We start from the raw sequence: 24304 nt of genomic DNA on the forward strand, positions 1-24304 counted from the left end.
ACACTGGCCCTGATGATGGGATGGGACTAAGGGAAAAGGGAAAGAGAAAGCAGGGCAGCTAGGAAAGTATTTGACACATTAAAAAGAAATCAATAATTATGATGTCATCCACAAACATTGAAACTAATTCTACAGTGACACATGGTAACTAATGCAATCATATTCTTCAAAGTTCTCACTTAATTTATTTAAAGTGATTGTAAACTCTCAACTTGCAAAGAAACCCATTCAGTTGAAAAGAGAAGTGATCACATACCATCTGTTCTCAGCTGCATAAGTACAGCAGTACATTGATCTTCCCAGTGAATAGCTGTTCGGGGGGGGGGGGTTCAGGACAATTCTGATCATTGGAGGAGAGCACAATGAGTTCCCAGCACAGCTGAAGAACTGATCATGCTGTGCATGAAAGGACTGGCAGGAACACCAGGCATTTCACACAAAGAAAACAATACACGGAGAGCAGGATATTTTTTCATGGTACAGCAGGCACATATTAGGAATATGAAATGTTAGGTTTACATATTCTTTAAAATCTAACTGGGATACTGCACTGTGCACATCACTAGTACTAATTCTACTGCTCCATTGAATTATAGTATATAATGTCCTCGAAAATGGCCAGATCACTGGTAAAAAAAATAAAATAATGCATTGTGATCATATATTGTGCAATGATAAAACTACAAAGAAAAGCATAAAGTGGTGTTAGTGCCCCATCAGAAGACTAGCATTAAATGGATCCCAATGAGGATCGCCCCCATCACAACACAGCATCATGTAGGATGTTGTCCTTGTCCTTAGTACAAAGGCTCATAGTCCACTGTCCCAAGAACCAATAAGGATGATGAGCAGAACTTGTACACAATTATAATAATGGCAATCCACATAACATTATGTAAAATTAGAGCTTTATGGATAGAGACATTAGTAACACAATTTAATACATGTGCATAAACTGCTAGGACTGCACTGTTTAACACTTACCTTTTGTTGTTATATGGTACATTTTCCCATATTTCAGGTGGCACATAATAAGGTGTCCCAACATATGTGCATGCATGAGCCATCGGACTGACAAAAAAAAAAAAAAAAAAAAAAAAAAAAAAAAAAAAAGGGATACAGTTGTCAAATCAGATTTAAACTGACAAGCATACATTAAGATAACTGTTTTACTTTTTTTTTATTTTTTTCTATAAAACTGTATATGCACACCAAAACTACTGCTCTTTTTGGCCCCTCTTTGTCCACTTTATTTAAAATCAACCAATAGAAGAGAATGGTGTTGCAGCACAACCCTTTTCCATTGACACTGGAATACAATCTATAGCCTAAAGCTGGCCGACAGGCAAATTTTTCTGTCTTCATTTTAATCATTATATATTAGAGCCACCGCTTTTTTCTTTCCAGGTTCACATTTTTTGCATGTGTGCAGTACACAAGAGTATATTTCTTTATTTATAGTAACAATTTTCCAGTATACGGAGAACCATTTTGCAACTAATGCTGCACATTTATCACTTCCACACGCTGATCTTTAATCTTAGATTATCCTTAGCTACATCACTTTATAATGCTTCCCATACAACAGGGGCGTCCCTAGGGTTGGTGTCACCCGGTGCGATAACACTTGGTGACACCCCCTCTGACAATCCCCGCAGAATGGATCGGATCTGCGGATTGAGCATAATGGATCGGACTGGGATGTGGGGATCGTTGGCTTTCTTTCCAACTTACATTTTCGTGGAGCGAGTCCGCTGTCACTCCGTATAGGTTGCATGCCGATGATCCCCGCAGGATGGTTCAGATCTGCAGATTGAGCATAATGGATCGGAGTCCGATCTATTATGCTCCCCATTCTGCAGATCTGAACCATCCTGCGGGGATCATCGGCATGCAACCTATACGGAGTGACACCGGACTTGCTCTACGAAAAGGTAAGTTGTAAAGAAAGCAGACGATCCCCGCAGGATAGATCGGATCCATCCTGCAGAGATTGTCGGCTTGCTTTACAACTTACCTTTTCGTGGAGTGGGTTCCGGTGTCTCCCCGTGCGGTAGGTGTCACCCAGTGCGGCACCTGCCTCGGGATGCCACTGCAATACAATACCCTTTTGTTCAGTAATGTGAGCAGTTTGGGTATGGTTAGAGACTCTTGGGTATTAAAAATCTTCTGTACTAGTTTCAGGCATTTGCCAGCAAATTGGAAAAAGTGGGTAACACATTATTATGATTTGTCTAAAAAAAAAAAGAATAATCCTGGCAATGTGTTTTAAATTTGCATTGGTCTGAAGGGAAAAATAGTTCATGATTTTTTAAAATGTTTGCCAGGACCTTAAGATCTTAAGGGCAACCATACCTGAAGACCTAACAGAGCTTTCATTAGATATGCAAGTCATACTGTATGCCAAACATAACCTCTGAATTCTCTATTACAATGTCAGTCACATTACATTGTGAACCCAATATGTCACATACCTGCTAAGAATACGCGCTGATCCAAAATCTCCCAGCTTTATTGTTCTGTTTTGTGTTAGAAATATATTCTGCATGGGAAAATACATTTAAAAAAACTGTTGTCTACATTTCTCAGATCATTTCATGTGTAAATTGGTAAACATAACAAATATACACTAGTGCAGTGGTTCTTAACCTGGGTTCGATCGAACCCCAGGGGTTCGGTGAGTCAGTCTCGCGGGTTCGGCGGAGGTGAAGACCCACACCCGACTCATATGATTCGTGATGACATGCCCCGCTTGTCCATCATTGGCTGTAGGTGGTCACGCAACATCGCTTAGCCCAGTGGTCGGCAAGCCGCGGCTCTTTACACGCTTTAATGCGGCTCTTGTGTGCCGGGCGCCCGCTCCCCTCCCTCCTCTCGGGAGGCAGGGACTCTGCAGCGTGATCCAATAAAAAAAACAGCCAGGGCAGCGCGCTCAAATGCAATGATTCGCCAGTCTCGCTGCCACTCACATCCTGATAGCCAGTGATTGGCTGTCAGGATGTGTGTAGGCGGGGCAGCGTGACGAACGTGAGAGGAGCTAGGCTCCTCTCACAGTCCGCCCTGAAGACCGGAACGGCGCGGGAATACGGCGAGAGGAACGCGCGGAGCAAAGGTAAGTGAATTGACACAGGAGGGACTTGGCTTACTACTTGCTACTTACTTACTACTACTATATAAGGGATGAATTAATATGGGGGATGAATTACTATAGGGGGGATGAATTACTATATGGGGGATGAATTACTATATGGGGGATGAATTACTATATGGGGGATGAATTACTATATGGGGGATGTATTACTATATGGGGGATGTATTACTATATGGGGGATGAATTATTATATGGGGGATGAATTACTATATGGGGGATGAATTACTATGGGGGATGAATTACTATGGGGGATGAATTACTATGGGGGATGAATTACTATATGGGGGATGAATTACTATATGGGGGATGAATTACTATATGGGGGATGTATTACTATGGGGGATGAATTACTATATGGGGGATGAATTACTATATGGGGGATGCTGGACATTTCGAGGATGCTGGACATAAAGACGAAGAAAAGGAACAGACATTGTTGCGAAAATGACATGAGAGTGGCACTTGCCAAGGTAATGCCGCGCATTTCTGAACTGGCCTCTGAAAGACAACAGCAGAAGTCACACTGATTTGCGGTAAATATTCATTATTTTGTTTTTGTGTGAAAATCATGTTTTAATGGTTTTGTTCTTTGTTTTTAATGGTTTTGTTCATTTTGTGCACCTATGTATAAATATATACCTATGTTTTGAATTTTAAAAATCATATTTTATTTTTCCAATTAAGAAGGGTTCTGTGAATGCGCATATGAAACTGGTGGGGTTCAGTACCTCCAAAAAGGTTAAGAACCACTGCACTAGTGTGTGTAGAATTTTGGAGGATTTACAATAACTATTGCAGAGAACATGCAAAGTTCATGCATGGAATGTAAAATTCAATGTATTAAAGACCAATTCCAGATAAAAGATTTTTTTTTTACTTTGTATGGAAAGGGGAAAGTTTACAACTACTCTCATTCTTCTTTTTTTATCTTGGTTGCTCATTTCTGCCTGTAATTGAATTTAGGATTTTCCTCCCCTCTTTTTTAACCCTGTAATAGGACAATAAAGATTAGAACCAAGAAGGAAATGCAGAGATAACAGAAATCAGACAGAGGTTCTGTCCCTCTACACTTTCTGTTTTTGTCTGCATTGCAACATACTGATGGGTAGTTTCTGTGCCCCAAATATCAGAATGATGCTTCTAAGTCAGGAAAGGAATAAGTATTAATAGAAGTTTCCAATGGAATGGAAGCATAATGATAGGCGCTTGGGAATACCAACCAGTATGCTGCCATTCCTCTTTGTTATTTGTTGATCTTTCTATGGCATATACTTACCTTGGGACATATAGGGGGTTATTTACTAAAATTGGAAAGTGCAAAATCAGGTACAACTCTGCATAGAAACCAATCAGCTTCCAGGTTTTGTTGCCAAACCTTAATTGAACAAGCTGAAGTTAGAAGCTGATTGGCTACTATGCACAGCTGACCCAGATTCTGAGTGCCGTTTCACATATATGCGGATTAGATGTGGTTTGAAATGCATCTAATCTGCATGACATGTAAAATAACATTGATTCCTATGGTGCCTGATCACATATGTCCAGTGCACTGATGGTGTGGATTCAGTGCGGTTTTAAAAAGAGTCCTGTACAATTTCTGAGCAGTGCGGTCTGGTTCAGGTGCGGATTACAGGCTATTGACTTCAATGGGAATCGTTTCTAAAATTGCACATGTAAGAACAGGATAAAATCCTGTCCTAAACCTGATGTAAACCTGACCTAAACAACTACTTTATCAATTAGATGTGAGGGCGAAACGTGTTGACTCAACTTCTGGTTCCGACGCTGTACATGTGACATCACTTCCGGTGTGGCGGTCCGCAGCCATCTTTAGTGTGGGCAAAGGCCTGATTTTACAATTTTGCCAGTTCTTCATTGCCAAAGCTGAGTAATTGTGTCTGCCTAGCTGGAATCTATCTAGATTACATGGAGGACATAAAGGAATGACTTCATATTGGCATTAATGTCATTTTCTCTCCCTACACTGGTAATTATTGTCAATATTCACCCTATATAGTCCTGGACAGTTCAGCTCTGAAATCTGTGTTCAGATGACCAGTACATGTTACAGAACTCACCTTGGACTTAATATCTCTATGTAGGACCCGTTTCTCATGAATATGTTGTACTGCCAGGCACATCTGTACAAACCACTGCAGAATCTGCAGGAGACACAAATTAAACATATACATACAGTCAGGTCCATAAATATTGGGACATCGACACAATTCTAACATTATTGGCAATACTTTCCTCACGCTGTGACAGGGTGAGAAGTGTTGCCGATAACCAGCAACTGTATTTACTCCGTGATCTGCTGTGTCATTGGACAAAGCTGATCACGTGGTAAAAGACCGCTGTGGGAGGACATCATATGACGCCCTCCCAGAACTGGACAACCGTGCTGTAGCCGTCATTCAGCTTTAGCATGGTTAGCAAGTGGTTAGACAGTATAGGCACTTAATTGTAATAGTTTACATAGTAATACCTGCCAAAGGGGACAGCCTGAAGTGATCTAGCAGGACATATTTTTCTGACTAAAGTTCCACTTTAAAAGAGAACGGGTTTGTAATATACATAACCCAACTGTAAGAGCCCATTATAAAGACAGTAGTCCCATTAAAATTTCTAGACATAATTTCTATCCCTTGTGAAATGAAGATTCTGTATGTTTATATTGCATATTTTGCATTTCTCTCCTACCTGGCAGGAAGCACTTCATCTTTTCACGCACCAATAGAGAAAGTTGCTGGTGAAAGGTTATTATTTATGGTGTTGTCCATGTCCCGATTATGTACAGTAGAATCAAGTTAACTATACATTATGCTATTATAATGTCTCACACTCACAGTCTGTTCAGAAAAAAGTTTTCCCCTTTGATGTTTAATGGTTGCCAGCAGGTCACCTCCTTCACAATACTCCATCACTATGTACAGATGGCCATCCTCTGTCAACAAAGAAAAACATAGGGGAAATCATTTCATAGAGACACGTGAAGAAATGAACTAATTTATTGTACAAAACTGAAAGTCAAAGGAGTGACATACCAGCTCAAGGGTCAGAGTGAGACTAAACAAGAAGATGCAAGATTGTCTAAAATATATTTTATTCTCCAGCAGTCTGTAATGATCCAATCAACATTATTACATAGTTGATCTTTGTACCCAGATATTTTACCTTCTCTGCCAGCTTTGCATTCCATTGGGAAACACTTCCATGTTTCTATTGAGCATAATATCATCTAAGGGTATGCTTATGTAGCGCAGACCCCTATCAGACCTTGCAGACTTGCCCCTGGATCTTTTCCCAAATAAGTGCAGAGCAGCCAGGCACACAGCAGCACCAACAGTCTCATGACTCATGGAACAGACAAAGAACATCTTTTTAGATTTAATGTTTGTTGAAGTTGGATAAGGAACAGGGTGAGCTTCAGGATGCTTTAAATGTTTAGCACACAAAGTTGTAGAGGACACTCACTCTCTGCCTTAACTCTACTCTTTAGGATAATTTCCCTCTTGACTGACGATAAAGGAACAAGCAACTCAGCGACTCCAAACACAGGAACAATCTGGAGCAGGTGCTCAAAGGGTTAAAGGATAAGTTCACCTTTTAGATCGCTGATGCCATGCAGGTCTCCTGCAGACCTGTCAGAATATCTGTTTGCCGTATGGGATGTATGAGCAAGTAGATATTCTGACTGGAAGAATGAATGAACTACCACATCGCTTTACAGCGCCGTGGAACTTCATTGAGGACTACAAGCTGACATCCGCTAAGGCTGCCGAAACTTGTAGTTTCTCATTCGCAGAGGAGTGACGTGGCCGGGCAGCCCTCACTTGACTTTGAATGAGTAACGTAGCCATGTGGGAGGAAGGGGGAGAAGATTCCCTGCTAGCTGTCAAAGCAGGGATCGGGGGCTGGTCTGAACGTACCATGTTACACCCTGAATATGGGTGTAACATGTAACATGTTATAAAAGGTGAACTTATCCTTTAAGCAGCAATAGTCACTAGGATCTCTCACTCTGGCCTATACTCACAATGCCCCCATGTACTTGGATGCCTCCGTCTAATATCACCCAGACACTTCTGTGAACCTTCAGGCCAGCATCTTCAGTCAACCCCCTTTGAACTGGCTCTAGCTCCTCCCAGAAAGTAGACCCTCCCCCCCCCAGCTTTCCTTGAGCTGGGACCTTGATGAGCTCCTGCAGACGTCAGCTAATCTGCCCAGAAAGGCAGCAGCCCTTCAGGCTGGGTATTCTCCGCCTGGACAAGAACCCTGCTGTTCCAGGCCCAAAACCATTTATGCACCCTCCAGTCACCTACTGGTCATTCCCTTCCTCAGAAAATGGCTGAGACAATATGAATATTTAGGTCCAGGGTCTGCCTCCTCCAGCCCACTACATTCTACAATCCACGAGAAGGCAGGGGAAAGTCATTGAGCCTGCAGCCAGCAAGACTTGGAACAGCCCAAAATAGTCACACACTGCTCCACTTACTACAGAGGAGCTAAAACTGAATTTACCTTAGCCTCTCTAGCAAACCATTCTAGGTGGGTGCTAAAAGTATACCCCAGTCATAACTGCAGCCTTAAGATGTATGCAGGTAGCATACATTATCTTCACAGTTCTTCTATTTCTAATCCAGAGAATTCCGAACCCAATCCTGTCTATTTGTATCCGGGAGATCCTGGGACTCTCCTATGGGCTTCTTGTTGTCTCTCACATACAGTAAAAATAAACATGCCAAAACTAAGAAGTTTCTCAAAGTCACCAATCAGATGCATCTCTTCCTTGGAGGACTGAATGTGATTGGTGATTCTCCTATGCAGCCTGTTAGATGGTCTGTGAAACCAGGGTGCAGTGGGTTACAGAGAACTCAGATTAACCCCTTCACGCCTAAGGGAAAAACAAATCTTAATGCCTAAGCACAATTTTGTAATGTTGACATGTGTTAGTAAAACCGTACATATCATCACAACTACTTTGTACATCCAGGTGAATTTTACTTTGTTTTTTTAGGACAAATTGGGCTTTCATTTGGTGATAAATGGTAATGGATATCTCCTGATTTTTTTTTTTTATTATCAAAGGAAAACTGTCCCAAAATAGTAAAAAAAAGATCATTTTTTTTATTTATCTGTGTGTTTTTCCTGTTACTACCATACCCTACCACCAAAGAACAACCCAAAATAAATTTTCCAGTTCTTGATGATTGCAGCGATACCATATATGTGTATGTTATTTGTACCCGTAGTACAGCCCAGAAACAATAATGCGCATTTTGTTTTATGTTTACCTAAAACACACTGACACTAATACCAATAAAAAAAAATTTAAAAATCCTGACCTTTGACCTTAACACTAACCCTGGCACTGAACTAGATCAAACCTTGATCTAGGTATTTTTTCTTTATTTTATATTTATCATTTTTTTTTTTTAACAAACATTTTTTTTCCCTCTATGCCGGGAGTCAGAGAGATACAATGTATCACTCTCTTCCATTCCTAGAGAGAAAAAAAAAAACAAGGGGACTGGGCTGAACAGTGACTGATCGCTGTGATAGCCAATCAGAGGCTACCACAGTGATCATGCGACCCGGAATCGGGGGTCCCGATCGTCAGAACAGGACCCGGGGCTCTCAGTGACACCCTGGTCTTTGTGCTGGGAGCGCGCTGTGCGGCGCACTCCCAGCACAAACACAAGTACGCAAATATGTGGCCCCACGAAAAAAAGACCAGTTCTGTGAGGCCTCATATTTGTATGAAGTCGGCGTCAAGGGGTTACAGTACAGGAATAAGTTTATCTAGATTTATGCTAACTTACCCTTCGAGCCCTCCTGAGCTAAACTATGTACAAAAAACACCTGCTGAATATTGATCAGGATTGATCAATATTCAGATATATACCATAGTTTGTGAACTCTACAACTTTCCTACAGACTAAATAATAAATACTAATTTGGGTTATTTTCACCAAAAAAAGTAGCAGAATACATTTTGGCCTAAATTTATGAAGAACAATTACTTATTTGCAAACTTTTATAACAGAAACAAAGAAAAACGCGGGTTTGTTTCAAAATTTTTGGTCTTTTTTTGTTAATTTAGCAAACAATAAAAACCGCCAGTGGTGAATAAATACCACCAAAAGAAAGCTCTAGTTATGTGAACAAAATGATAAAAATTTAGTTTGGGTACAGTGTTGCATGACCACGCAATTGTTATTCCAAATGTGAGAGCGCTGCAACCTGAAAATTGGACTGGGCAGGAAGGGGGCAAAAGTACCCAGTATTGAATTGGTTAAACTATTTTTTTTACATTTCTTCAGATACCGTATATACTCGAGTATAAGCCGAGTTTTTCAGCACATTTTTTGTGCTGAAAAACGGCCCCCTCGGCTTATACTCGAGTCAACGTCTGCAGGGGGGGCGCGAGGCTCCGTCAAGGGGGGCGCGTACAGGGGTGGGCAGAGGGCTGCTGTCTCTTACCTGGCTCCCACGATGATCCATCCAGGAAGCGCTGCTCCTTCCGTCACTCCGGCCACTCCCTCACTCCTGCTGCTCGGCTCCGCCTCCTCACCGGTGATTGGCCGCCAGAACTGTAGCTCAGGAAAGGTACACAGGTGGCCAATCACGGGCGAGGAGGCGGAGCCGGCGGACCCGCGAAAATCGAGTGAGGGAAAAGCCGGTAAGTGTGCAGTGCAGAGGTGCTGCTGCAACCACATATGCTGGCTGCAGCAGCACCATACTGCAACAGGGGTCAGCAAGTGTCATTGGTGTCAGTGGGAGGAATAGTGCCGCATCATTGGTGTCACGGATACTAATGATGGGGCATTATTCCTCCCACTGACACCAACGATGGGGCACTATTCCTCCCACTGACACCAATGATAGGGCACTATTCCTCCCACTGATACTAATGATGGGGCATTATTCCTCCCACTGACACCAACGATGGGGCACTATTCCTCCCAGTGATACCAATGATGGGGCACTATTCCTCCCACTGACACCAATGATGGGGCACTATTCCTCCCACTGACACCAATGATGGGGCACTATTCCTCCCACTGATACCAATGATGGGGCACTATTCCTCCCACTGACACCAATGATGGGGCACTATTCCTCCCACTGACACCAATGATGGGGCACTATTCCTCCCACTGATACCAATGATGGGGCACTATTCCTCCCACTGACACCAATGATGGGGCTTATACTCGAGTCAATAGTTTTTCCCAGTTTTTTGTGGTAAAATTAGGTACCTCGGCTTATATTCGGGTCAGCTTATACTCGAGTATATACGGTAATTACTGTTTTTTTGCCTTGGCAAATGATGTCATATATCCCAGGAGTCTTCTGAAGAAGAGGAGGGGTTTTCTCAGCTACGCAGGCCCTGCTGCATGCATGCCTGAACTAAGGGCAGACGAATTCCAGGAAGTTAATGCTACATGGATCATCTGCCCTTACTCAAGATGTCCACGGCCAGAAATGCTAGGGTGTGTTTTTCAAAGTTTCATCAAAATAAAGCATGGAGACATGGATGGGCTAGTTTGCTTTGAATATTGTAAATTAATTAAAAAGCATTTTTAGTTTTTGGTGCTTAGATGCAGTGTAGCTCTGCTTTAACCGTTTCCCGACTATCCTAGCCTATCATAGCCGCAACTGTCAATCACTGGGTCCTGGACGGTGATTGCCGAGGATCTCTGACGGGGAGGAGAACTGTTTTGTTTACTAACAGTTCTCCTCTCTGTCAGCTCGGGCAAACTGCTTTGGATGGCTGTGCACAGCACAGCCATCCAAAGTAGTGTGTTTACAGTGAAGCACACTGGCACCACCCCCTAGTAAAACACTCTCAGCACACAGTTATCCCTTTGATCGCCCTCATGTTAACCCCTTCCTGCTCAGTGCCATTAGTACAGTGTCAGCGCTTTTTTTTTTATTTGTAGCACTGATCACTGTATTGGTGTCACTGGGGATATGAGTGACACCAATTCAGTTCCCCTCAGTGTCAGGATGTCCACCGCAGTCCCGCTATAGTTTGCTGATTGCCACCATTACTAGTGAAAAAAAGATCCCAGTATATATACCACCATTTGTAAACGCTATAACTTTCACGGAAACCAATTAATTTACATGTATTGGGATTTGTTTTAGCAAAACATGTAGCAAAATACATTTTGGCCTAAATTTATGATGAAATTTGATTTTTAAATTTTTTTTACTGGACATGTTTAATAGCAAAAAGTCACAAATATTGTTTTTTTCACAAAATTGTCGGTCTTTTTTTTTCATAGCACAAAAAATAAAAACAGCACAGGCAATCAAATGACACCGAAATTTGTGGGAAAAAAAGGACATAAATTTAATGTGGGTGCAGCGTTGCATAACCGCAAAATTGTCAGTCAAAGTAACGCATCGCCGTAACGCAAAAAATGGCCAGGTCAGGAAGGGGAGTAATTCCTCAGGAGGGCAAGTGATTAATACTCCTGATGAGACTCAGACAAGGAGACAAAAATAAACTGACGGAGGTTTAATCTCTTCCCTATTATATGCAAAAAAACAAACAACATCTGTAGTGAGCTAACAGCACTGCTACACTGGAATTCCAAGTAGTATTGTCTGCTCTGCCTTGCTCTCTTCCGATGGGTTACAGAACACCTCCTTTTGTACTTATATCCAGGTGTTCTGTAGTACAGCAGGGGAGAATTTAGGCAGGGCCGACAACGCTGCCTGGGATTTTAGTGCAACACCTCCTTCTGTACTCATATCCAGGTGTTCTGTAGTACAGCAGGGGAGAATTCAGGCAGGGCTGACAACGCTGTCTGGGATTTTAGTGCAACACCTTCTGTACTCATGTCCAGGTGTTCTGTAGTACAGCAGGGGAGAATTCAGGCAGAGCTGACAACGCTGCTTGGGATTTTAGTGCAGCAGACGCAGCATTGTCGGCCCAAGCAGGAAGTTAAGAGCTCCCTGGATTTCTGGCAAGTCAACATTTTTTTCTGTATTTGCAGTGTTTTTAAAAGGTACATAACATGGGGAAAATGTTCTGTATTGCTTAGGTGTACTGGATATATATATTTTTTACATTTTGCCCAGACACACACTTAAATGGTGATGTTGCATATGTGAGGGAAAGGAATGAGACAAACTATCATGATTACAGAGTAAACTGAAGTATAATAGAATGAAAGAATACAAAGTTTATTACATGATATACCTTCAAAGGACTCTTTGAATTTCACGATATTGGGGTGCTTCATCTTTGCCAGAAGTATGGCTTCTTGTCTGGAATCCTGACTTGCTCCTGAGGACTGAAAACATAAATTTTTATTTCATTTACTTAATCTACATTGTAATTTTAATGTGAAATTTCAAATCCTATACATTCATAGTTCATCCATTTATTGCTGCATCTAATAAAAATTCTGTTACTAAAAGTCGTTTCACTACCGCAGTAGTTGCATACTTGATGAATCTCATTTACATTAGTCAATATACAGTTGTGCTTAAAAGTTTGCATACCCTGGCAGAAATCATGAAATTTCGCAATGGATAGTGATCACATGAAATTATTATCACATAGTTGTTTGGCTCCTTTTTAAATCATAATGATAACAAACATCACCCAAATGGCCCTGATCAGAAGTTTCCATACCCTGGAATGCTTGGCCTTGGTACAGACACACAAGGTGACACACACAGATTAAAATAGCAATTAAGGGTTAATGCCCCACATCTGTGGCTTTTTAAATTGCTTTTTAAATTGTTTGTTAGCGCTCACGTGGACGCACTGAGCAGGCTAGATACTGAGCCATGGGGAGAGCCATGAAAAGAATTGAAAAAGATGGAAAAGGATATAAAAAGATATCCAGTCAATAGTGTTCAATCACTTATTAAAAAGTGAAAAATTCAGAGATCGCTTGATACCAGCCAAGGTCAGGTAAACAAAGAAAGATTGCAGCCACAACTGCCAAAAGAATTGTTCTGGATACAAAGAAAACCCACAGGTAACCTCAGGAGAAGTGCAGGCTTTTCTGGAAAAAGATGGTTGTTTCAAGGAATACAATATGACAATACTTGAACAAAAATGAGCTGCATGTTCGAGTTGCCAGAAAGAAGCCTTTACTGCGCCAATGCCCTATAAAAGCCCGGTCACAATAAGCCCAACAACACCTTGACACACCTCACAGCTTCTGGTAGACTGTAATCTGGAGTGATGAGAAAAACCATGAGGCACAAAACCATAAGCGCTATGTTTGGAGAGGGGTAAACAAGACCTATAGAGACAAGAATACCATCCCCACTGTGAAGATTGGTGGTGGCTCACTGATATTTTTTTTTGGGGGGGGGGGGTGAACTCTAAAGGCATGGGGAATCTTGTGAAAATTGATGGCAAGATGAATGCAGCATGCTATCAGAAAATATTGGCAGACAATTTGCATTCTTCTGCAGGAATGATGGACGTTCTTGGACTTTCCAGTACTACAATGACCCTAAGCACAAGGCCAAGTTGACCCTCCAGTATTTACAGCAGAAAAGGGTGAAGCTTCTGTAGTGGCCATCACAGTCTCCTGACCTCAATATCATCAAGCCACTCTGCGGATATCTCAAATGTGCGGTTCATGCCAGATAATCAAAGACTTTGCGTGACTTGGAGGTATTTTGCTAAAGATAAAAGGGCAGCTATACCATCTGCAACAATCTGGGGCCTCATAGACAATTAAAAAGACTGCACGCTGTCATTGATGCTAAAGGGGGCAATACACAGGATTAAGAACTAAGGGTATGCAGAATTTTATACAGGGGTCATTTCATTTGTTTACTTGTTGCCATGTTTTATGATTGTGCCATTCTATTAGGACCTACAGTTGAATATGAATCCCATAAAAAATAAAAGAAATGTGTTTTACCTGCTCACTCATGTTGTCTTTAAAAATGGTAAATACTGTATATTAACAATTCTCAAAGGGTATGCAAACTTTTGAGCACAACTAAATAAGAAAACACAGGAAAACAGAAATGGATATGCTACTCATAGCAACCATGCAGATTACATGGCATATCAGAATTTGGTGCTATGGGATCGCTGCTGGATGTTTCTGTGCAGAGTTTTAGGCACAAAGTGTTACCTACCCAAGAATACCCCCATCCATGTTTTTTTCATAATTTTTTTCGCCATCCTTTTTGATTCTCATTTGCTTTCGGTCTTCCAGAGTTGGCTGCACATCGTTTCTCTGAGCTGGTTTCCTGATCACGACGGTGAATGATGCATGTGCGACATATGTTAAGAGAGCTGCTTGTAGGCTCTGTACTTTTGAAATGACATTAATATGTCGATGCTTATATGAGATTTTAGCTATTAGGTTTAGATATATTTTAAAATGTCTGGATTTCAGCTTTTTTATAGCGAGGATCACTGGAATTCAATAGCTTTTTGTCAGTAATATAGAAGGGGTTGGTCTATGCTTGAAGATTCAGGACTAGCACTTCTGCATCGTAGTAGAAGGAAAAATTCTAGCTCCCCTGAACAGTCTATGCTAGTTATTGTTCCCTTATTAAAAATGCATTACTGATTAACTAGAAAATTACAGTTCAACATCATCCTTACCGTTGGAAGTCGTACTTCTTTCATGACGTAATTGTGATTAGTGTTTTGGTGGCAAACTAAAAGTGCTCTACCAAATGATCCCTCTCCAATAACATTGAGAATCTTATAGTGCTCCATTCTTGCTGTCAGGAAAAAAAAGATGACATATTATCCTTCAAATTTACTGATTTGCTGTGCTTTGTAACATTCATGAGTGGTCTGGCTATAGTTCATTTCAAGAGGCTACTTCTCTCTTGCACACCATGGGCAATAAACATAGTCATGTGCCCAAAGAGGCCACTGTACTGCTTTGAATGGTCCACAAGATCTAAAATATTGGTCAACAAAACGTTGATAGAAATGCTTTTATATATATATATATATATATATATATATATATATATTTTTTTTTTTTTTTTCCTATCCTTCTGGGCAGCCACAGCTCTGCACAAATATGTCTCAACAAAAATGTAATGTTTCACATCCCCCAGGATGAAAGCCATATCAGCAAACGTAGTGTAAGGGCTCATGTACACGGGGCGTTTGGAAAACTCTTCTGAACAATGGAAACTGACTGCTGGAAAACGTAGGTTAAAAAAATATGTTAGTTTAGCTGCGTTTGTATACCACGTTTATGTGTGTTTGCGTTTAGAAGCGTTTTTAAAAGATAACCTCATGAGACTTTCCCAAATGCCCAGAATGCACTGAAAAACAGTAAAAAATTAACTATTTCAGACATTTTGAGAGAAATTGAGAGAGCAGAAGCAGAAAGAGCAGTATGTGTTGAGATGACCTGTCTTTTCTGGTTGTATTCACTATGGATCCCATCATGAGCATAATGCAGCACGTTCTACCATTTTGTTCCTTCATGAGAAACCCAGAACTGACTGCGCTGGTGTACCAGGTCCATTTGAGTACCTGGAAAATGCTTTGCATGCATTTTTGATGATGAAAAAAAAGTCTCTGGACAGCATCTGGACATGGAACAGTTAAAAAATGCTTCTAAACGCAAACGCTTATAAACACGGTTAACCGCGTTTACAAGCGTTTGAAATGCTGGTAAAATCTACTCCTGAACCCAAGTTTGGTGCGTTAAAAAAAAAGACTGTAAACTCAACTGCCTGTAAACGACATAGTGTACATGGACACATAGGAAAACATTAGGGAGGGTTCAGGGGCTGCTAAAAAAAAACGCTGAACAGCTCCTGAATGTCAGTTTAGCAGCTGCAGTGTACATGAGCCCTAATAATTCTATTTTATGCTTAGTTCACACATGCTAAATAAAATGTAAGTACACTGATAACAGGTATTTATTAATACAGAGTTTACAGAACTCCTCCTGACAACACATTTTGGCCACCTTTTAATGGGCACCCTCTGTTCCGTCTCAGCGGGGGATGATCCTAGAAAGATGCAATGCTGTGCTGGATCAGAACGATAATGGATGTCATATACAGTATGTGATTTCTGTGTTTGTTCCAAATGTATCCTCATCTGGTAAGGTCAGTAAAAGCAGACCTGGGCATAAACCTATTGCATTCATTCCTACAAACCGACACAGATACATATGTGGGAGGATATAGGCAGATGATATAGTGACTGGAGAAGTTAAATTATTTCTAAAGCCAAAACTTTTTTTGCTTGAAAAAGTAGGAGTGTTAAAACTGCTGTCATATTTTTTCTTGCAATCTTTGTCCCATTAGGGACACTTTCCTTCACTTCCTGTCCTGTAAATTCAACAAGAAGTGAATGAATGCTGTGAAATGATAAATATCTTTCCAATGTAAGGAAAATCCCCTCTTATACAGTGGTCACAGAAATGTTGCCAAGTCTTCTCTGATTCTCCCCTTCTTCTACTCTCCCCAATCCTTCTGCGGATAGTACAGAGCCCTAGGAGGCATTCTGCTGGAGTGCTATTCAAAAAGAATGGCATTGCATCACATACAGTTGCAAGAAAAAGTATGTGAACCCCTTGAGATTACGTGGCGTTTTGCATGAATTGGGCATAAAATGTGCTCTGAACGTTATCTAAGTCACAACAATAGAAGAACACAGTCTGCTGAACATAATACTACACAAACATTAGATGTTGCCATGGTTTAATTGCACATAACATGTAAACATTCACAGTGCAGGGAGGAAAAAGTATGTGAGGCCCTAGTTTAATGACTTCTCCCAGAGCTAATTGTAGCCAGGAGTGAGCCAACCTTGACTCCAATCAGTGTGATGATATTGGATGTGTTGCTGACAGCTGTCCTGTCCTTAAAAAACACACATCTGTTTTGGGTTTACTGGTTTCAAGAAGCACTGTCTGATGTGAACCATGCCTTGCAGAAAAGAGCTCTCAGAAGACCTACGATCAAGAATTGTTGACTTGCATGAAGCTGGAAAGGGTTACAAAAGTATCTCCAAAAGCCTTGATGTTCATGTGTTCAAGCCTTATGATGAAAATCAGCCAACATGATCCAGGATTCCCACACCAATGCAGCCAGATAGAGCAGAGGAACAGCAGAGAACCAGCCTTGATCCCACAAAATGGCCGCTGGAACGCACCGCTCGGCGTGCACTCCACTCACCGGAAGTGACGTCAGACGTATGGCAAATCGACCGGAATTACGTCAACGCGTTTCGCCCCTCCCATCGGGCGTTCTCAAGACCATGGATCATGTTGGCTGATTTTCATCATAAGGCTGTCATGGGCTTAATAAATGTGCCTGTTATAAGCTGTTGAAATGTGAGTTGCCTGATTTTGTCTTTTGGTACAATACTATTGTGGCAATATTACACTATATAAGTTTTCTCTTTGATGATATGGTGGAGCTAACTAGGAAGCCACGGTGAGGACCTGAAAGAAGATCTAAACTTGGAGGGGCAGGCTATCACTGAGCTGATGAAAAGGGGGTTTAGGATTCCCCAAAAATCCTTAAAGGCTTTTCACTCACCAAAATCTGGGGAGTGTATTTGATGTTGGTGTGCACGGGTGAAAGGTGGAAGGTTATAAACATCTTTGGAATCATCAGTTATCTTCACAAGGGACTTTATGGGTTTTTTCTGAAGATTTTTTGATATATACATGCACTATTTAATATGGGACATTTATATTGTGTGATTTACTAATATTTGTATTTAGGTCTATGTTGCGCTGTTTATCTATATATTTTACTGTTTGTGTTTTCACACATTATTTGCACAGCAGCAATTTAGAAAGGTGATTTATTGATTTTGATTGGCGCAGGAATATTTTTCTTTTGTACAAATGGAGAAAGTTTAGCACTGTTGCTACTCTCCCTAGGTGTGGTCGTCCTGTAAAAATGACTGCAAGAGCACAGCGCAGAATGCTGCATGAGGTAAAGAAGAATCCCAGAGTGTCAGCTAAAGACCTACAGAAATCTCTGGCACATGCTAACATTTTTGTTGACACATCTACAATACGGAAAACATTAAACAAGAATGGAGTACATGGGAGGACACCACGGAGGAAGCCATTGCTGTCCAAAAAGAATATTGCAGCACGTTTGAAGTTTGCAAAAGAGCACCTGGATGTTCCACAGCACTACTGGCAAAATATACTGTGGACAGATGAAACCAAGATTGAGTTGTTTGGGAAGAACACACAACACTATGTGTGGAGAAAAAAAGGCACAGCACACCAACATCAAAACCTCATCCCCACTGTAAAACATGGCGGAGGGAGCATCATGGTTTGGGGCTGCTTTGCTGCCTCAGGGCCTGGATGGATTGTTGTCATTGATGGGAAAATGAATTCCAGAGTTTATCAAGACATTTTGCAGGAAAACGTACGACCATCTGTCCGCCAACTGAAGCTCCGCAGAGGATGGGTGATGCAACAGGACAATGACCCAAAGCATACAAGTAATTCAACAAAACAATGGCTGCAACAGCACAGAATACGCCTTCTGGAGTGGCCCAGTCAGAGTCCTGACCTCAACCCGATTGAAATCCTGTGGCATGACCTTAAGAGAGCGATTCACACCAGACATCCCAAGAATATTGCTACACTGAAACAGTTTTATGAAGAGGAGTGGTCCAAAATTACTCCAGATCATTGTGCAGGTCTGATCTGCAACTACAGGAAACGTTTGGTTGAGGTTATTGCTGCCAAAGGAGGGTCAACCAGTTATTAAGTCCAAAGGTTCACATACTTTTTCCTTCCTGCACTGTGAATGTTTACATGTTATGTGCAATTAAACCATGGCAACATCTAATGTTTGTGTAGTATTATGTTCAGCAGACTGTGTTTTTCTATTGTTGTGACTTAGATGACGTTCAGAGCACATTTTATGCCCGATTCATGCAAAACTCCACGTAATCCCAAGGGGTTCACATACTTTTTCTTGCAACTGTACATGTAATGTGCGCTTCAGTAACATGCGCATTACTGTAACAGGATAGTGTCAACCAGGGGCATCCCTAGGGTTGGCGTCACCCGGTGCGATAACACTTAGTGACACCCCCTCTGACGATCTCCGCAGAATGGATCGGATCTTCAGATTGAGCATAATGGATCAGACTCTGATCCATTATGCTCCCCAATTCGCAGATCCGATCCATTCTGCAGAGATTGTCGGCTTTCTTTACAACTTACCTTTTCGTGGAGCGGGTCTGGTGTCACCCGGTGCAGCGTGCACCCCCGCACCTGCCTCGGGACGCCACTGGTGTCAACAGACCTCTACAGAGAGGGATTTTCCCTATGGTTTGCACAGAGCAGCCCTGACCCTACTCTTGGGTCCCCCACCAGTGCTGCTGACCTCTGGTGAAAAACCAGTTTGCAAGACATAAGTATGCTGTGACAGACTGATACCACAACCAGTCGCATGGCTTTTTGTAGAATGTGCCCACTCAATCTCTCAATTGAGATTTAAAGTCATTGACAAAATCCCTAAAGATAAACAAGGAAGGGATAGAGAATTGACACTGAAACGTCAAGAGGTCTATTGGATAGAGCATTTGAATACCCTACAACTAAGAGGTCTGAACCTGAATTGTGATCTTCATCTGTTTTTATAGGTGGGTATGATGTGGTAGGATTTGTTTTGTTATGATTATCATTACTATTTTTTTGCTTCTATGGATGGAGTCTCTCAATTTATATGTATGCATGTTTCCTGGATGCATACAGACAATTATGGGACATTTATATGATTTATTTTGGTTATATCAAGGTAACTGGCTGTCTTTGAAGAGTATGGGAGTTGTCAGCAAGTAGGAAAGCTTCTGGGATTGCACCAGATTTGTATAATGGATAAGGACTAATGCAGGCCATAGACGGGTCGAACATCGGCTGATTTTTCGAACGATAAATGAAAAATCGGTCGTTCGTTCGGCCGACGTTATCACCAACGAATAAAAAAATCGTCTGACTAAATCATAAAGTTCACCCCATAACTTCTGTCTCTTTCAGGTCACAGCTCATGCGCAGATTTTTTATTGTTAAAACGATCGTCCGATTTGGCCATCATTGCCGGGAAAATTGGCCGATCGTCCAAATTGGCCGCAAATTTCCCAACATAACCGATAATCTGAAAGTGCAAAATACACGAAAAACGGCTGACGAACGAATCCACTAACGGTACGAAATTCGGCCGATTTTTCTTTCGGCTAAAAAATCGGACGATTGACGATCCATCTATGGCCTGCATAAGGCTGGCCATACATTATACAATTTTCTTGAGAATTTTGCTTTAGATTTACCAAAAACCATATAATATGAGGTCAAACCTAAATAACACTTTCAGTTGTATCCAATTAGGCAGGCCCTTGCACTACATAGTTGAAGGTAAATCTAAAGGAAATTGGGCAGAAATTGGACAGAAAATTGTATAGTGTATGGCCAGCCTAAGGCTAGGTTCACATCTATGCAGGTTGTGTTTTTTTCCCATTTTTTTTATTTTTCTTGTTGCTAGGCAAATTTAACATGCAAAACGCAGCAAAAATTCAATACATGCTTTTCTGCAGCTTTTCCATTGAAGTCCATAGAACCAAAAACGCAACTTTTGTGTTCAAAAAAGTCACTGACCCTTTCCAAAAAACGTACCAGATGAAAACACAGAGATGTGAACATGTACCATAGGAAATCATGTTAAATGGACTGTACTGTGTTTCAGCAAAACGCTGCAGAAAATGCTTAGGTTTGAACCTAGGGTAATTACATTCCATGTGGTTCTTATATATTTAGATATTGCATTTGAACATGCTATACGTATGGAGTGTGTAGCCTTACAAACGCTCAAAAACGAGCTTATGGAACACTTATTATGATGAGATGGATGTTGCTAAGAAATAAAGAGAAAAGATTTCTGTTGTACAGTGCGGCAGCTCTGGATTATTTCATATATATATATATATATATATATATATATACAGTATATACCGTATATATATACACACACAGGGCTGCTGTTAGAAACCATGGGTCCCCGTACAGCCAACCTGACAGCCCCCCCCCCAAAAAAAAACCCACACAGTTTACTATGCTTCAGTTACAAACACAGTGAATGATCAGTACCAATCACTCATTGCGTTCATTCAGGGAAGCAAGGGGCTGGAAAATGTGACATATTTACCAGACTTTTCCCCAACTCTCCATCCTGAACGTTCATATTGTGTGCTGGCAGCTGCTGGTGGGAAGGAGAGGAGAGAAGCCGGCAGCACTGCGGGGGTGGGGCACATGGGGAAACATATGGTTCACAGGGAGGGTGATGGGGAGGCAATTACCGGAACCAATCCCCTGTATGGTTCTCTCTGCAGCATCTGAAAGCCAGTGTGGGGGAGAGGAGAAGAAGCCAACTTTCAGCTGCTGCAGAGAGCCATACAGGGGATTGGTTCTAGTAATTGCCCCCCCACTGTGACAATCACCCTCCCTGCCCGCCCACATCCAATTCACCCATCTGTCTGGGCCCCCCCCCCCATTACAAGAGGACTGGTGGTAACCACACACACGTGTTAGCACTTCCACCTGGCAGTACTAGGGTTGTTGGTTCAAATCCCATGGCACCACCTGCATGGAGTTTGCATGTTCTCCCTGTGCCTGTGTGGGTTTCCTCTGGGTACTCCAGTTTCCTCCAACACTCCAAAGACATGCTGGTAGCAGGGGCGGACTGACCATTTGGAAAGTGGGGCACTGCCCGAGAGCCCGGGGTCAGTAGGGGGCCCCCATGAGATGCCCCTGGTACCTTTTTCATAGGCCTTTTTGAGTTTGAGCAAGGACACAGGGACCCCATAATCCCCTATTGCCCGGGGGGCCCCATGAGTTGTCAGTCCGCCCCTGGCTGGTAGGATAATTGGCTCCTGTCTAAATTGTCCCTAGTATGTGTATGTATGAATGTGAGTTAAGGACCTTAGACTGTACGCCCCTTGAGGGTTAGGGACTGATGTGAATGTACAATATATATGTAAAGCGCTGTGTAAACAGACGGTGCTATATAAGTACCTGAAATAAAATAAATGTATTATTTACTGATGCAATGGTTTGCCTGAAACGCGATATCAAGTGTAAACTCCCTTGAATGCTGATGCTTTAAATATGAAAAACATACAAACCATTTCATTATCTCCGATCTTCACTAAGCTTTACTGATCAACGCTCAATGATAGAGATTCCTAACTAATCTCCTTTGCTCCAGGCTGATATTCGTAACATGCTGCTGCCCTGTATGTAACAATGCTTGCATTCATTGCATCCAAACTGGCTGGTATTATATAATGCACAATGGCTCAATGAGCTCAGCAGGTCATACCGTGAAGTGATCAGAGGCAGTCAGCTGTGGTGTCCAGCGCGGTGTCATGCAGATGGCTGTGTTGTGTTGTTACAGAGTGCAGTGCATGGATCTCTCATTGTGTGAGTTCAGCCAGTAGCACATTGATCAGACACAGTCGTGTGTTCCTGGGTGTGCTCAGTAACCGCTCGCTCTTCCTGTGTGTCCTCCCAGCCACTCCTACACACAGACTATGGCAGCTGCACATTGTTCGTGGTCAAATCACGGCATTTACCCAGAAAGCCCTTGTCCTTTGTATAGTTGTTATACAAACTATTGCCCCGTACACACAATAAGAAAATCGTCCGAAAAATTCAGTTGAACCACTGATCGAACGATTTTCTCTTTGTTCAGGAGCAGGATGTTTTACCCGATAACGATATTGTGAACAAAAAATTTGGTTGAACAACAGTGAAAAATTTAGTTGTTTTGCATACGAACGACCGATTTTCTATGCGGTGGTATGACAATCGTATGAAAAAAATCTATCAAGCACTATCACGCATGAGCGGAAACAGAAGATGACCCGGATGATTATGTCCAAGGAATCTTCGTAAACACAAACGAAAAATCCAAATGTTAAAAGCAGATTGGGATAATGAGATAATGAAACCAGAATTCTGCATATTATATTTTATGTATCACTATTTATGTATATAGGTAATGCAGGGGTGTATTTACCACAAGGCATTTGCCTAGGGCGGCATTTTTCAGGGGGGACAGCACAGCCCCTCGGAAGAAGGGACGGAAGCAAAGACACACGCGGCACGGGGACCTGGTGGGTTCCAAAAGAAGCTGCGGCTTTCATGACGGTGTATGCACAGCCCGACTTTCGTTCCTAGGGGATGTCCGGAGGTGAAGGTGACTTTCTTTCTCTCGCCATGGGGGATGGTGGCTGGTTTATGGGGGGCAGTGGTAGTGGAAGGCTGTCTTGGGTGGGGGCAGGGGTGCTCTTGGTCAATGTCGGGCTCTCTGTGTGGGACAGCACAAAAACTAAATACACCACTGAGGTAACGTAATAAACTATATTATACTCATTGCTGGTAATTGCTGTGTATATCACTCGTTCTGGCCAGAAGGGCGTGGCTACAAGGTCACACGCACACTGCATCACTTCCACTTGTATGGAAGACGTCAACACTATGTATTGCCCGATAAATGATTTTTTTAGATTAATGTGGGCCATGATTTCGACCAACGAATGAACACCTCTTGGTCGTTGGATGACCGATCGGTCGATTTTCTAATCGTGTATTTCCACCTTTAGTGCTGATACCTTGTATGTAGCAACACTGATACCTTGTATGTAGCACTTCCTGATTTCTAGGAAGTGCTGCAATACAGTCTGGTAATGGGACACAAGTGTAACTAAAAATCCACTTTATTACAATATTTTATAGTAGTATGGGCGGCACAGTGGCTTAGTGGTTAGCACGTCTGCCATGCAGTAATTGGGTCATGGGTTCGATTCCCAACCATGGTGCCTCCTGCATGGAATTTGCATGTTCTCCCTGTGCTTGCGTGGATTTCCTTCAGGTACTCCAGTTTCCTCCCACACTCCAAAGACATGCTGGTAGGTTAATTGGCTCCTGTCTAAATTGTCCTAGTTTCATCCCAGGCCATGTGGGATCTCCTGCATGGTAGGGGTTGGGGAAAGACCTGGCAACCTACCCTGTAAAAATAATTGCTAAGAGAATTCATGGAAAAAGTCGCTTCCGAGTGACGGTCCATGCAATCGCCAAGGGTCGGATACAACTGAATGGATAAATAGATAGTGGTATACCAGCA

The 24304-nt window shown here is 42.0% G+C and overlaps 1 protein-coding gene across 1 annotated transcript in view; it reads right to left on the minus strand.

Annotated features, from left to right (window-relative positions):
* The window catches only part of NEK3 (NIMA related kinase 3), a 46180-nt gene extending 23466 nt beyond the window's left edge, over positions 1–22714 (minus strand). The window contains exons 1-7 of the mRNA XM_089680337.1: positions 22499–22714; positions 14763–14884; positions 12372–12465; positions 6001–6098; positions 5230–5313; positions 2475–2542; positions 985–1071 (exon numbers count right to left, since the gene is read on the minus strand). Of these exons, the coding sequence (XP_089536463.1) occupies positions 985–1071; positions 2475–2542; positions 5230–5313; positions 6001–6098; positions 12372–12465; positions 14763–14879 (548 nt within the window). The 5' untranslated portion in view covers positions 14880–14884; positions 22499–22714. The remainder of the gene's footprint in view (positions 1–984; positions 1072–2474; positions 2543–5229; positions 5314–6000; positions 6099–12371; positions 12466–14762; positions 14885–22498) is intronic.
* Positions 22715–24304: the final 1590 nt, after the last annotated feature.

This window comes from Staurois parvus, unplaced genomic scaffold, assembly GCF_062004578.1.
Source record: "Staurois parvus isolate SC_StPar_1 unplaced genomic scaffold, SC_StPar_1.0 ptg000242l, whole genome shotgun sequence".
In the NCBI taxonomy this organism is placed as follows: domain Eukaryota; kingdom Metazoa; phylum Chordata; class Amphibia; order Anura; family Ranidae; genus Staurois; species Staurois parvus.